The sequence below is a fragment of the Hemitrygon akajei genome, chromosome 3 (assembly GCF_048418815.1).
Source record: "Hemitrygon akajei chromosome 3, sHemAka1.3, whole genome shotgun sequence".
Lineage (NCBI taxonomy): Eukaryota > Metazoa > Chordata > Chondrichthyes > Myliobatiformes > Dasyatidae > Hemitrygon > Hemitrygon akajei.
The window spans coordinates 14,840,385-14,855,226 of NC_133126.1; the positions used below are offsets into that span (position 1 = coordinate 14,840,385).

Consider the following 14,842-nt stretch of genomic DNA (forward strand, 5'->3'; position numbering starts at 1 on the left):
TTAATGAACTGCAAGATGTTCACTTCAATTGATTGCTTCCAGATAGAGAGACAGGCCCAAAATTTGTTGCTCAGTGTTTGCTCGTATTTTTGCATACAATTGGGTTCGCATTTATAGCTTGACCTCTGTGAATTGTTTCTGCCCTGCTAATTATTAGAGCAGCAAATCAATTGTGTCTCAATAAGTTTAATGGGACAACTGGGAATTCACTGAGTCATGGGACCAAAACACTGGCCTCCTTAACCATTTATATTTAAAGATAAAGGAAAAAAATTGGAATGACAGAAGAGGCAATTAAGTGCAGAAAGAGAGATAGAAAAACGGGCAATTGGGCTTAAAAGAGAGCTGATAGAAAGAAAATGGTTATAAAAAATTAGGTCATTTACAATTTAAAATGGCACTTGAAATAACTTATTGATTACAAGAAAGAGATTCTGTTGGTTCAATTGCTCAATTTGTAGGGAGGTAGCTTGCACAAAGGATGACAGCAGCAGTAAACCCTGATCAGGGTTCAATTCCTGCTGCTGACTGTGAGGAGTTTGCAGATTAGTTCTGGCATTTTCCATTTTTATTTCAGATTCCCTACACCTACATTTTTTTTTCTTTTCCATCTGCCACCACATTCACCTGAAATAATGGCACAAAACTAATAATTTTTGAAGCGCATGGGGAGGATGACCATCGGACAACCGACAGAGCAGTACAAAACACAGACAACCATGCTTTTGGCTTCAGGACGCATAGCCACAATTATAATCCTACCTCACATCCACTATTTGCCTTTTTAAGGGTACTCCTTAAAACTTGTTCCCGCTCACCAAGCAACACAAACAAAGTGCTGGAAGAACTCAGCAGGCCAGGCAGCATCTATGGAAAAAGGTAAACAGTTGACATTTCGGGCTGAGACCCTTCAAAAGGACTGGAAATAGAGACCAGAATTCAGAGCAAGAAGGTGGGGGAGAGGGAAGAAGTGGTAGGTGATAGGTGAAACTGGGAGGGGGGGTGAAGGGATGAAGTAAAGAGCTGGGAAGTCGACTGGTGAAGGAGATACAGGGCTGGAAAAGGGGGAATCTGACAGGAGAGGATAGAAGACCATGGAAGAAAGGGAAGGGGGAGGAGCACCAGAGAGAGGTGATGGGCAAGTAAGGAGATAAGGTGAGATAAGGAAAGAGAAATGGGGGAATGGTGAAGGGGGGTCAATAACTGGAAGTTTGAGAAATTGATTTTCATGCCATAAGGTAAGAGGCTACCCAAATGGAATCTAAGGTGTTCCTCCTCTAACCTGAGTGTGGCCTCATTCTGGCAGCAGAGGAGACCATGGACTGACATGTCAGAATGGAAATGGGTGGCCACCAGGAGATCCTGCTTTTTCTGTTAGGTGCTCGGCAAAGCAGTCTCCCAATCTGTGCCGGGTCTCATTGATATATGGGGCCAAACCGTGAGCACCAGATACAGTAGATGAACCCAACAGACTTGACAGATGGTGTTGCCTCACCTGAAAGGACTGTTTGGGGCCCTGAATGGTAGTGAGGGAGGAGGTGTAGGGGCAAGTGTAGCACTTGTTCCATTTGCAAGGCTAAGTGCTGGAAGGGAGATCAGTGGGGAAGGACGAATGGACAAGGGAGTTGTGTAGGGAGTGATCCCTGTGGAAAGTGGAAAGTTGTGGAGAAGGAAAGATGTGCTTGGTGATGAGATCCTGTTGGAGATGGTCGAAGTTAGGAAGAATTATGTGCCGGATGGAGAGACTAGTGAGTGGTAGGTGAGGACAAGAGGAACCCTATCCCTGGTTGGGTGCCAGGAGGATGGAGTTATTCTTTTTCTCACCCTCCACCCCACTAGCCTCCTTCAACCAAGCACTTACTTGGTCATCTCTCCTTCTATTTCCTTTTTTAATCTAATATTATATGCTAGTACATCTGTGAAGCTGCTTAGGTCAGGTTTTGATATGTCAAAAGTACCATTGTTGATGCAATATCTTGTGTCTCGCCACTTTAAGGATCAAGATTGCATCCTGACCTTGGTTGCTCTCTGGGTAGAGCTTGCACATATTCCTCATGATGGCATGGGAACTCCAGCTTCCTTTCACATCCTAATCATGTGCTGGTAGATTAAATGTCAACTAGTAATTATTCCTTGATGTAGGTTAATGGCAAAAGAAAGAAACTAGAGGTATATGTGTGAGTGAGAGTAGACTGTATGGATACAAGAAAACTAAGGAGAAAGAGAGTGAAACTAACGGGGAGCAGACCCAATGGGCCAAATGGCCTCCTTCCGCTTCTTTGTGTTTATAATCATGGTGATTCTCATATCAGTCACAAATTCCTAAACTTTCTTCATTAAAGATGGATGCTCTAACTCCTTGTAAGTTTCTCAGCAACTTTTTGCCCAACCAAAGGATGTGTCTAAGTCAATTATAAACACAAGAGATTCTACAGATGCTGGAAATCCAGAGCTACATACCTAAAATGCTATTTTTTGTGTGTAGCTAAGTCAATTATTTTTAAGTTTGCTGTTATGACCACGCTGCTAACAGGGCATCAGTGCTTCCTTTATTTCTTTATTGGAGAGCAAAGCCCTCTTTTCCACTCACATAACAAAGGTGAGTGAACCTTTCCAAAGTTCTTAGCTCTTAGTGCAATGTGCTGAGTTTATTCCTGAGCTCATTGCCCAATTCTCCAATTAGAAAGCAACAAACTTACCAACAAGCTAGCAACAAACCCCTTTAGCATGTCAGGCGATGAGATCTCCAGGTTCATCGCTAGTTCCTTTTCCATTTTGTTGTGTGAGGGGAGGGTGTTTGTGGGTTGATATTCCTGTACTGTTTTGTGTGTGCGTGTGTGTGGGGGGGATTTTTGGGGTTGATGATCGTGATGTTGTTTTTTTTGTGTGGGGGGGTTGATGTTTCTCTCTGAATGACTTTCATGTTCTTACTTTGTTTCGTAACTATCTGGAAAAGACAAATTTCAGAGTTGTATTTGGAAACATGTTTTGATAATAAATGAAACTTTGAACGTTTTGAACCTTTTTCAGGTTTATTGTCATCTGACTGTACATACGTACAACTAAATGGGACAATGTTCCTCCAGACCATGTTACACTCACAAAACATATATCACACACAGCACATAAAACAATATATTACCACAAATAAATTAATAAAATATAATTCAAAGTGCATGTAGTGTGCAGGATGGGTAAATAGTAAACAGTAAATACCTTGCTGTCCTAGTGATGAGCCCTCAATAGTGGGAGGGTGTTCATTAGCCCCACTGAGTTTAGGTGGGACTACAACTAGAAGTCATAGGTTAAAGGTCCTAGGTGAAAAGCTGAAGGGGAACATGAGGGGAAGCTTCTTCGCTCAGAGGGTCATGAGAGTGTGGAATGAGCTGCTAGTGCAAGTGATGCATGCAAGCTCGATTTCAATATTTAAAAGAAGTTTGGATAGGTATATGGCTGGGAGCGGTATGGGGGTGGGGTGCTATGATCCTGGTGCAGGTTGATGGGATTTGGCAGTTTAAATGGTTCAGCATAGACTAGATGGGCCAAAGGGCCTGTTTACTGTGTTGTATTTTCTATGAATCTAGTCTTCATTAGTCATCATCTGTAAGGAATTAGATTCGGGAGACTTGAGCCAACCCATGGAAAGGAAGGAAGAGGCACAGGAAGTTGGAATGAATGCAGAGATGTTGTACAATGTGTAAGGAGAAACCAAACAGAATGGTGATGCTGAAGAAAGCCATTTGGTTCAATTATTTTTACCGTCCACATACATAGAATGCCTAACACAAGTGCCCTCTCTGTTTCCTTGTTTCTTATTACACGATGTTTAAAATTTGTTATTATATCTTACCATAATAAAAATTCTAACAAAACAGATCTTCATGCTGAGTAGAGTTAGGGAAGAGAGGCCTGGTGTTGTAGTCTGTTTATTAGGATTTCAGTCTTTTGTCATGATTAATCCTTAATAATTGATTTGGAATTATTAATCCTTAATAATTGATTTAAGTACATTTATTATCAAAGTATGTATACATTATACAACCTTGAGATTCATCTCCTTACAGGCAGCTATAAAACAAAGGAACCTAAAACAAATCAATACAAGAGAACGTCAAACGCCCAATGCACAGGAGAGAAGACAAAGCAAACTATAAAGGTGAACAAATAGCTTCAGAACTGAAGTTCAACAGAAGATACGAAGCCAGGCATCACCGTAGCTGGAGCAGGCCACAGCCTCAGTTCAATGCAAAGCTGATTAAACATTGTGGGACCACAGGTGCAAAGCCATCAAGAAGTCATGAAGAAAGATTGCAAAACAGCATTTTGGTTAAAGTTCAAAGTAAATCTATAATCAAAGTACAGTACATATATGTCACCATCTACTACCCTGAGATTCATTTTCTAGTGGGTATTCAGAGTAAATTAGTATGAACGCAGTGACTAAAGTAATGACACTAAAACTGAAGCTGTAATGAAGCAAGATATATTTCTGTCTCTGTATATAAGAGTACCGTAGATGTCGGATTATAAGCCGGTACTTTTTTCCCACATTTTGAACAGCTTTGAACACTGCGGCCTTTACTACGGTGCGGCTAATGCATGATTTTTTTTCATGCCGCCAAAAACATTTTGCCTCATAACAGTAGACCAATAAAATTGATGAGTAGTTCACAGAGGTCCAATGAAATTGTACGATAAATCAAGCGCACTTTCACAATTAAATTATTGTAAATCAGTCATTTGTACTCACCCTCATCAACATGGAAAACACTCGAAGAAAAGCATTGTGCTGCCTTTATGGCAGTTATTTAGTTTATAATATTTTCACTTAGTAATTCATTTGTTAGTTAAAGTTAGAACTGTTTTAACTATATTTGTTTTCTGTACTACATCGCGGGATGCTATGACGTCACACCTGGTTTCGCCGCGACTTGTGGGAAAATGCCGGTTTGCGATAAACGGGAAGGCGGGGGGCGAGCGGCGGAGCCAAAACGCTGCTTTTAAGTTAAAGGTGATCAATAACTTTTCCTGGTAGGCTGCAGTATATATATTTTTTACCAGTCGTTAGGAGATATTGGAATGTTGTTCAGTAAAAAAGTATACGCAACGTATATTTAAAAGTAGCCGCGTTACAGGCACGGTTCGAAAAAAAGCATTTGCAATATGTATTTGTTTATGTTACCATATGGATTTAATTAAAAGTTAAAAAATCCTCACGTGTAATATCTTTCTGTGTAAATATCTCATATTACAACGTGGGACACCTGCGGCCGAAAATCCGGTGCGGCCTGTACAAGTACAAAATTGATTTTCTTTCTAAAATTAGAGCCAGCGGCTTTTAATCAGGTGCGCTCTGTAGTGCGAAATCTACGGTAATTGTCACAAAAATTGGAACATGTCACAGAAGATATGCCCTCTTATGACATTATACATACACTGCAGGACATTCTCAATGCTCTGCTGAACTTGTCATTCTATCTACCTCAAAACTTGAAGCAAGACGTAACTTTCCTGTCATCCTGTAGTTGCTAAGAAATTATTGTTCGGCGTACTGCCAGTAATGGGCCTGCATTTAACAGCGGAGATCTCAAGACATTTGAACTTCTCCAGATTTCACACATCAGTAAGGTCACAGCTCACTGGCCATAATGGTCAAGTACAGAGGTTTATGTGAAAGCTGAAAGTTTGAGGATGAGATCCCTGTCAATTATACTTGTTTTTGCACAATCTATATTTACAACTATACAGAGGTAGTGACCAGTGCTCATCATCAACTATTTTGCTTAAAGTGATATTGTCATTCATCTTGACAATGCATTCTTGCCTGGATTTCCTCACGTGCAGATCCCAATCGGTTCGGATTGGCAAAAAACATCTCCACAATCTCCATCAGCATGGGAGCACCTCAGGGATGTGTACTTAGCCCCCTGCTCTACACCTATGATTATGTGGCCTAGCACAGCTCCAACATCATATTCAAGTCTGCTGATGACACCTGACACCACTGTATCAAAGGTGGTGATGAATCAGCATACAGGAGGGAAAATGAAAATCTGGTTGTTATAAATACAATCTCTAACTCTGCATTGGCAAGACCGAAGAACTAATTAAAGACTTAAGGAGAGGGAAACTAGAGGTCAATCAGATGATCGGAGGTAAAGAGGATCAGTAACTTAAAATTCCTGGGTGTCACTATCTCAGAGGACTTGTCCTGGACCCATCAATTATATGTAACTGCAAAGAAAACACAAAAGCTTCTCTCTTTCCTTGGAAGGTACCGGAGATTTGGCATGTCATCAAAAAGCTTGGCAAACTTCTACAAATGTGTAATGGAAAGTGCATTAACTGGCTGCATTACGGCCTGGTATGGGAACACCAATGTCTTTGAATGGAAAATCCTGCAAAAGGTAGTTGATTTGGCCCAGTACATAACAGGTAAATCCCGCCGAACAATTGAGCACATCTACTGTAGATGCAATACTCTCATAGGAAAGCAGCATCTATCATCAAAGATCCTCACCACCCAGGCCATCCCCTTGTCTCACTGTTGCATTAGGCAGAAGGTTCAAGTACCTCAGGACTCACACCACCAGGTTCAAGAACAGTTACTACCCCTATACTATCAGGCTTTTGAACCAAATAGGATAATTACAGTCATCTATTGAGATTTTCCCACAAAAAATGATCTCACTTTAAGGACTCTACATCTTGTTAGTGCATGCCTTTCTTAATTATTGCTATTTATTTATATTTGCATTTCAACAGTTTTTTATCTTCTATGCTCTTGCTCTTTCATTGATCCTGTTTACAGTTATTATTATGTAGATTTCATGAGTATGCCTGCAGGAAAAAGAATCTCAGGGTTGTGTGTGGTGACACGTACTGTATGTACCCTGGTAATAAATTTTACTTTGAACTTCAAACTCATCCCTGTTCTAAACGGATGCCCCTCTATTCTGAAGCTGTGCCCTCTGATCCTAAACTCCCCCACTATAGGACATAATCTCCACATCCACTCGATCTCAAATATTCAACAGGTTTCAATGAGATTTCCCCTTATTCTTCTAAACTCCAGCAAATATAGACCCAGAGCCATCAAAAGCTCCTCATATGTTAACCCCTTCTTTCCCAGAATAATTCTTGTGAACCTCCTCTGGACCATGTCAAAATAAGCCCCCTAAGTGTAGTTTAAATAAATGAAAAATCACTTTCCAGTCCACACAGAGATGTAGGAGGCAATATTGGAATTGTATTCTTTAGGAGAGTTTCCCCATTTGTCACCCCACCTCAGCTCCCTTTAAACAAGGGGTACCCAACCTGTGCTGCTTAATAGTATTGGTCCATGGCATAAGAAAAGATTGGGAAACCCCACTTTAAACCAATTTATCATTATTTATTTTGCCTCTCTATTTCCTGCTGTTGGAAGGCTTAGTTTCTGAGAGTACTTAGGCAAAAAGCTTATACAACTTTAACACATGGTTTCTTGACTTACTGTTGCCTTCCTGTCAGCTTGAACCAGTCTGGCTCATCTGACCTCCCTCATTAACAAAGTTATTTTATCAACAGAACTACTGCGTATTGAATGTTTTTTTTAAACTTTTGCACCATTCTCTGAAAACTCTAGAGACAGTTGTGCATGAAAATCCCAGGAAATCAGCAGTTTCTCAAATCACCTCGTCGGGCACCAACGATCATTTTATTTATGGTCAAAGTCACTTAGATCACAATTTTTCCCCACTCTGATATATGGTCTGAACAACAACTGAACCTCTTTGACTTGCTGCCACATGATTGGCTGATTGGAACCCTGGGTGATGAGGGATATTGTGGCTCTCGTCAGGGTGAAGAAGGAGGCATGAGTCAGGTACAGGTAGCTGGGATCAAATGAGTCCCTAAGAGAATAGGGATACTGAAGTACACTCAAAAAGGAAACGGGAAGGACAAAAAAGGGGCATGAAAATAACTTTGAGTGAAAAGATTAAGGAGGATCCAAAGAAGAATTCTAATGAATTTGGAGTAACTAGATTAAGAACAGAGTCCCTCAGGAACAAAAAATAGATATCATTGTGTAGAGCTGCAGGAATATTCATTCATTCTTCAATGAATATTTTCTTTGGTTTTTTACTGTGAAGTAGGACACAAAGACATATGAACTTGAAATAATTAATGTGGATGTTTTGGGATAGTCCACATTACAGCAGTTGAGGCAGTGGAAGTCTTAAAACAGAGGAAGGTAGATAAAATTCTGGGACTTGATCCGGAATACCCAAGAATACTGTAGGAAGGCAGAGAAGTAATTGTGTGAACCTGAATGAGATAAACTGTATGTATCAGAGTTAATGAAGTGCCAGGAGACTGGTGTGTGGTTAATGTTATACTTTTATTTAAGAAGGGCTGTAAAGTATAGACCAGTAAGCCTAATATCTGTGAGGATTCTGAGGGATAGGACTTACATGCATCTGGACGATCAGGAGTTGATTAGGGGGTAGTCAGTATGGCTTTGTGCATTGAAGATCTTACCAAGGAAGATAATATGGGTGGGGTAGTAGATGTGATCTATATGCATTTCTGAAAGGCCTTTGATTATGTTACACATGGTAGCTGCCTTGAAAAGTTAGATCGTATGGGATCCAGGGAGAGCTAGCTAATCGGATTCAAAATTGGCTTGATGGTAGAAAGCAGAGGGTTTGACCGAAGCCTGTGACTGTTTCCCAGGGGTCAATGTTGGACCCATTGTGATTTGTCACTTATATCAATAATTTGGATGAGAATGTACAAGGCATAGTACATTCCATGCAAACATTTGTAAATGACAGCAAAGATGGTTATCAGGATTTACTGAGGGATCTTGATCAGATGTGTAAGTGGGCTGAGGAATGGCAAATGGAGTTTAATTTCATCAACTGTGGAAATATTGCACCTTGGGAAGAAAAATTAAGTTAGGACTTTCACAGTGAACGGGAGGGCCCTGAGGAATGCTGTAGAACAGAGAACCTGACGAGTAGAAGTACATGGATTCCTGAAAGTGGCATCACAGTTAGACAGCGTGGTGAAGAAGGGTTTTGGCATGTCAGAGCACTGAGTATAGAAGTCCTCTCTCCAATTCCAACCTTACTCTTTCTGAACACTTTGCTCTCCACTCTCTCCGCACTAATCCTAACCTCACCATCAAACTCCAGGATAAGAGGGGTGCAGTAGTAGTCTGGCGGGCTGATCTTTACCTTGCTGAGGCCCAGTGGCAACTATCATACATTTTCTCTTACTTACCCCTCGAACAGGATCCCACTAAAGAACATCAGGCTGTAGTCTCCTTATTCACTCTGGGGATCTCCCATCCACTGGCACCAACCTCATAGATCCCTCACCCCATACCTACTGTTTCTACCTTCTACCCAAGATCCACAAACCTGCCTGTCCAGGTAGACCCATTGTTTCTGCTTGTTCCTGCCCCATTGAACTGATATCTGCACACCTTGACTCAGTTTTATCCCCCTTGATTCAGTCCCTTCCTACCTGCATCCATGATACTTCACACATTCTTGATGTTTTCAATGATTTCAAGTTCCCTGGCCCCAAGGATCTTATTTTTACTATGGATGTCCAGTCCCTAGACATCTCCATCCCCCACCAGGAAGGCCTCAAAGCTCTCCATTTCTTTCTGAATTCCAGACCTCCACCACTACTCTCCTCTGTGTGGCAGAACTTGTCCTCGCTTTCAATAATTTTTCCTCTGGCTCCTCCCACGTCTTTCAAACAAAAGGTGTAGCCATGGGTACTCATGTGGGTCTCAGCTATACCTGCCTTTTGTCGGCTATGTGGAACAATTTATGTTTCAAGCCTACACTGATGTCACTCTCCAAATTTTCCTATGCTACATCGATGACTGCATTGGTGCTGCTTCCTGCACCCATGCAGAGCTCATTGACGTCATTAACTTTGCCTCCAACTTCCACCCTACCCTCAAATTTATCTGGTACATTTCCAACACCTCCCTCCCCTTTTTTGATCTCTCTGTCTCTATCTCTGGAGACAGCTTACCTACTAATGTCTATTATAAACCCATTGACTCTCACAGCTAACTGGACGATATCTCTTTCCACCCTGTTACTTGTAAAAATGCCACCCCCTTCTCTCAATCCCTCTGTCTCTGCCACACCTGCTCTCAGGGCGAGGCTTTTCATTCCAGAATGAAAGAGATGTCCTCCTTCTTCAAGGAAAGGGGCTTCCCTTCCTCCACCATCAACGCTGCCCTCAAATGCATCTGTTCTATTTCACACATATCTGCCCTCATCCCCACCACCCCACCAGGGATAGGGTTCCCCTTGTCCTCACCTTCCACCCCACCAGCTTCCATGTCCAGCATATAATTCTCCGTAACCTCCGCCATCTCCAACAGGATCCCACCACAAAGTACACCTTCCCTCCCCCCACCACTTTCTGCTTTCTGCAGGGTTTGCTCTCTACTCAAGTCCATTCGTCCCTCCCCTCTCATCTCCCTTCTGACACTTATCCTTGTAAACGGAACAAGTACTCTACCTGCCCCTACACCTCCTCGCTCACTACCATTCAGGGCCCCAAACAGTCCTTTCAGGTGAGGTGACACTTCACCTGTGTGCCTGTTGGAGTCATCTACTCCATCCGGTCCGGTGCTCTCGGTGTGGCCTCCTGCATATTGCTGAGACCCGATGTAGATTGGGAGACCGCTTCACCGAGCACCTACACTCCATCTGCCAGGAAAAGCAGGATCTCCCAGGGGCCAACCATTGTAATTCCACATCCCATTTGCATTCTGACATGTCAGTCCATGGTCTCCTCTACTGTCGTGATGAGGCCACACTCTCATAAGCACCTTATATTCCGCCTGGGTAGCCTCCAACCTGATGGAATGAACACTGATTTCTTGAACTTTGAGTAATACTACACCCCCTTCACCATACCCCATTCCCTTACCCCCTTATGCCTTGTCTCCTAGCCTGTCCATCAATTTCCCCTAGCGCTCATCCCCCTTCCATTTCTTCCATGGCTTTCCGACCTGTCCTGTCAGATTCCCCCTTCTCCAGCCCTGTATCTCTTTCACCAATCAATTGCCCAGCTCTTTACTTCATTCCTCCTCCTCCCACCTTGTGTTTCTTCCTTCCCTACCCCCACCTTCTAACTCTGACTCCTCTTCTTTTTTTCTCCAATCCTGATGAAGGGTCTCGGCCCAAAACGTCGACTGTTTCTTTTTTATAGCTGCAGCCTGGCCTGCTGAGTTCCTCCATCACTTTGTGCGTGTTGCGCAGGAGTTGGGATGTTATGTTGCAGTTGTGCAAGACCTTGATGAGGTTGGAGTATTGTGTTCAGGTTTGGTCATCCTACTATTGGAAAGAAGCCATTAATCTTGAAAAAGAACAAAAGAAATTCATGAAGAAGACTCAAGAGACTCGAGGAGAAAGGTTGAACAGGTTGTGCCTTTTTTTGTTGGAGCATAGGAGAATAAATGGTAACGTTATACATGTGTGTTAAATCATGAGGGGCATTGATGGGGATCACTGCGCACAGTCTTTTCCCGGAGGATGAGGAATTAAAAAACTGGAGGAGACGGTTTGAAGGTGAGAGGGGAGAGATTTAATAGGAAACTGAGGGACACATTTTTTTCACTCAGATGGTGACCAAGATATGGAATGAACTGGCAGCAGAATTAGCTGAGGCAACTATGTTAACAACATTTAAAAAGTTACTTGGGTAAGTGCACGGATAGGAAAGGCTTAGATCAGGGGTTCCCATCCTTTTTTATGTCATGGACCCCTACCATTAACTGAGTGGTCTGTGGACCCCAGGTTGGGATTCCCTGGTTTCGAGGGATATGGATCAAACGTGGGCAAATGGGAATAGCTTGGAAGGGTACCTTGATTGGTTTGGACCAGTTGGGCTTTATGACTCTGTGATATTCAGTAATTGGGATAGTAAGACAATGGAGAGGTGATCGCTTCCTCAATTTCACTTATTTATTTCAAAAAGTTTCAGGTGAGAGGTGAAAGATTTAAAAGGAATCTGGGGGTGGGGTGGTCAACTTCTTCATGCAGATACTGGTATGTATATGGAATGAGCTGCCAGAGAAAGTGGTCAAAGCTGTTACAATATCAACTTTTAAACATTGGATGGATATGTGCCAAACACAGGTAGATGGGACTAGCTTAGGTGGGCTTCTTGGTTGGCGTAGATCATTTGGACCTGTTTTACTCTATATCCATTATCAATCATCAAAATACCCAACGTCCTATGCCATCTTCTTAAAGCTACCATCATGTAGGAGGTCTGAAGTCCCACTCCACCAGGTTCAAGAACAATTTCAACCATTTGGTTCCTGAACCAACCTGAACAACTCCATTCACTACAATCTCATAATACCAGGATCACTTTGGACTAAAATTTATTTGTTTGCTGTTGTAATTGTTAAAAAAAAACGCGTGCAATCTACGTTTTTCTTGTGACTGCTGCTATATGAAGCCAGGTGCCTGCGCGTTGCTGCAAGTCCGTTTTCCAGTGTACCCGTGGACACATTTACTTCTCCATATGACAATAAACTCAACTTTTAAACTCTTTGACGCGAATACGTTCTGTAAGAACGACGTGACCAGTTTAAAGGATCCGCAGTATTTTGCTGTTGGACTCTTTTTTCTGTGGAATGGATGAACCTACAACCGAAATTGAGATAGTTTGAAGTGGGGAAACTAGACGTTTCCTCAACTTCTCTCGTTTATTTTAATAAACTGGTGCTAAGAATTCGCTTTCCCCCCCCCGCCCGCCCTGTAGCTGCCGAAATGATCCCATAATCCTTACTGCTAAAATGGCGGATGTGAAAGTGGTCTATACGGCTGCAGAGCTACCCAGGATGCTCGGCGGTGTGTAATTGCTGACGCCGACAACATGGCGATCGTTGAGTTGGCAGGACTACGGCGGGTTGAGGGCCAGTGACGGCTGGGTTTCACCGCCCGACTCTCTGGTGTCGGCGTCCTCTAGCCGCATTCCTCTCTTTTTCCTCTGCCAGGGTAGTCATATCAGTAGCGGAGGCCGTGGCCAGCCCCCGCTGCTCTTGGCCGAGCCGAGTGGCCCTGCCAGAGGGGTGGCCCCTCTAAGCCCGGGACATCTCTAAGTACTCACCGCATCTCAACATGTCTTGGTTCGGGGGCATTAGCTCGGGACTGGGTCAGGTCGGGGGAAGCCTTTCCTCCCTGACAGATCAGCTCTCCAGCTTCACCAAGGATATGTTGGCAGAAGGCGTCGAGGAAGTGCAAGGTGAGCATCCCCAAAAGTTTGCAAACTGTAAAGAATCACTGCGGTTGCTGTTACAATTAGACCGATGTAGTCTTTACGCTTCTTGATCTCCACAAGTGCAAACACAGTGTTAGAACATGCATGCCACACCAGTTGTCACTGCAACAGCTGTGAAAGGCCTTTGTTTGTTTTCTGCAGTTGTCTTGTTCTGGGAGAAATCTGAGGAGGTTGTTGTAGAGGTTATAAATAAATGATCCTGTATAGTAGTTGCCAGTTTCAAAAGAATTGTGGCTTTTTTGCTGCTTTGTGTCTGTAATTGGAGGTTACATTTAGGATTGAAAAAGCAGAACTCTGGACGAACTCACGCGGAGGCAAATGGTGTAAGGTCAACGTTTTGAGTTGAGACCTTGCATCGGGACTGAGAGGGAAGAGGAAATATTAAGACCCGGGGAAGGGTCTTGGCCTGAAACCTTTAATGTTTATTCATTTCCAGCATGCTTGGGCTGCTGAGTTCCTCCAACGTTTTGTACGTGTTGCTTTGGAAAAAAATACCTGTATGTTAGCAGTATGAAAACAGGCCATTTGGCCCTTCAAGTTAATGTTTGCTGCTAGAAGAGCAAGCCATTAAGTTGTAGAGTCACAGAGCTTTGGCATGGAAACGGGTCCTTCAGATCAACTTGTCCATGCCAAACAAGATGCTTACCTGAGTTACTTCCCTTTGCCTGTGGCCTCTAAACCTCTCCTTTTTTTTTGTCCATGTACCTGTCTAAATGTTCACATTTATTCCCCAGCTGTCTTCAGCTGCAAATTATTCCCTCTCAGATGCCTATCTAGTTCTGTTTAAAAACCTCTAGACCTAGTTCCCGAGGAACCTCCAGAGTTGGAGTTAGTCACTCACATGCACATGTACCACCTGGCAAGAGAGGAAATTATAAATATGTATAGTGTTTTGGGCTTTAAGATCCTTGACTGGATTATCGGAGCTGGATGCTGCTTGAGTATGTGGAACCTGAGACATGATGAGCGACATAGTTTTGCTTTGAGTGCGATGTTAATAAATTGCTTGATACAGAAGGAGTAAAGATATCCAGAACTCTATAATTCCTCGGCTTTCAAGCTGATTTCAGAATCAGGTTTATTATCACCGGCATGTGTCGTGAAATATGTTAACTTAGCAGCAGCATTCAATGCAGTACATAATATGAAGAAAAATAAATCAATTATTTGTCTGTATTTGATTTCCGGCATTTGTAAATTTTCTCTTGTTTGTTATTCCTGAAAGCTTTAAAGGAATACTGTGGTGTATTTAAGTAAGAAATGTTGAGTTTTGTATTTTCCAAACACGTTTGATAAAATGTAACATGTTTATTGATAATTAAGTATAGGAAATATTGCAGCATGGACAGTATGTAGCTAAAGAACACAAAGATATTAATAATTAGATGTTTTTCCTTACCTAATTTGCCCGTTGTAGGTGTGTGGTGCCAACAAATGTCAGGTTTTAGATTTCTTCGTACTTTATTACTGACATAGATCCGTATGAAGCATTATCAAAATTTGAAGTTGTTATTACCCCATTTACTGT

At 42.4% G+C, this 14,842-nt stretch overlaps 1 protein-coding gene across 2 annotated transcripts in view; it reads left to right on the forward strand.

Moving 5' to 3' along the window:
* Positions 1-12,898: 12,898 nt before the first annotated feature.
* The window catches only part of trip11 (thyroid hormone receptor interactor 11), a 118,201-nt gene continuing 116,257 nt past the window's right edge, over positions 12,899-14,842 (forward strand). For both annotated transcript variants that reach the window (XM_073039219.1, XM_073039220.1), the window contains exon 1: positions 12,899-13,278. In XM_073039219.1, coding sequence (XP_072895320.1) covers positions 13,155-13,278 — 124 coding nt within the window. In that variant the 5' untranslated portion in view covers positions 12,899-13,154. The remainder of the gene's footprint in view (positions 13,279-14,842) is intronic.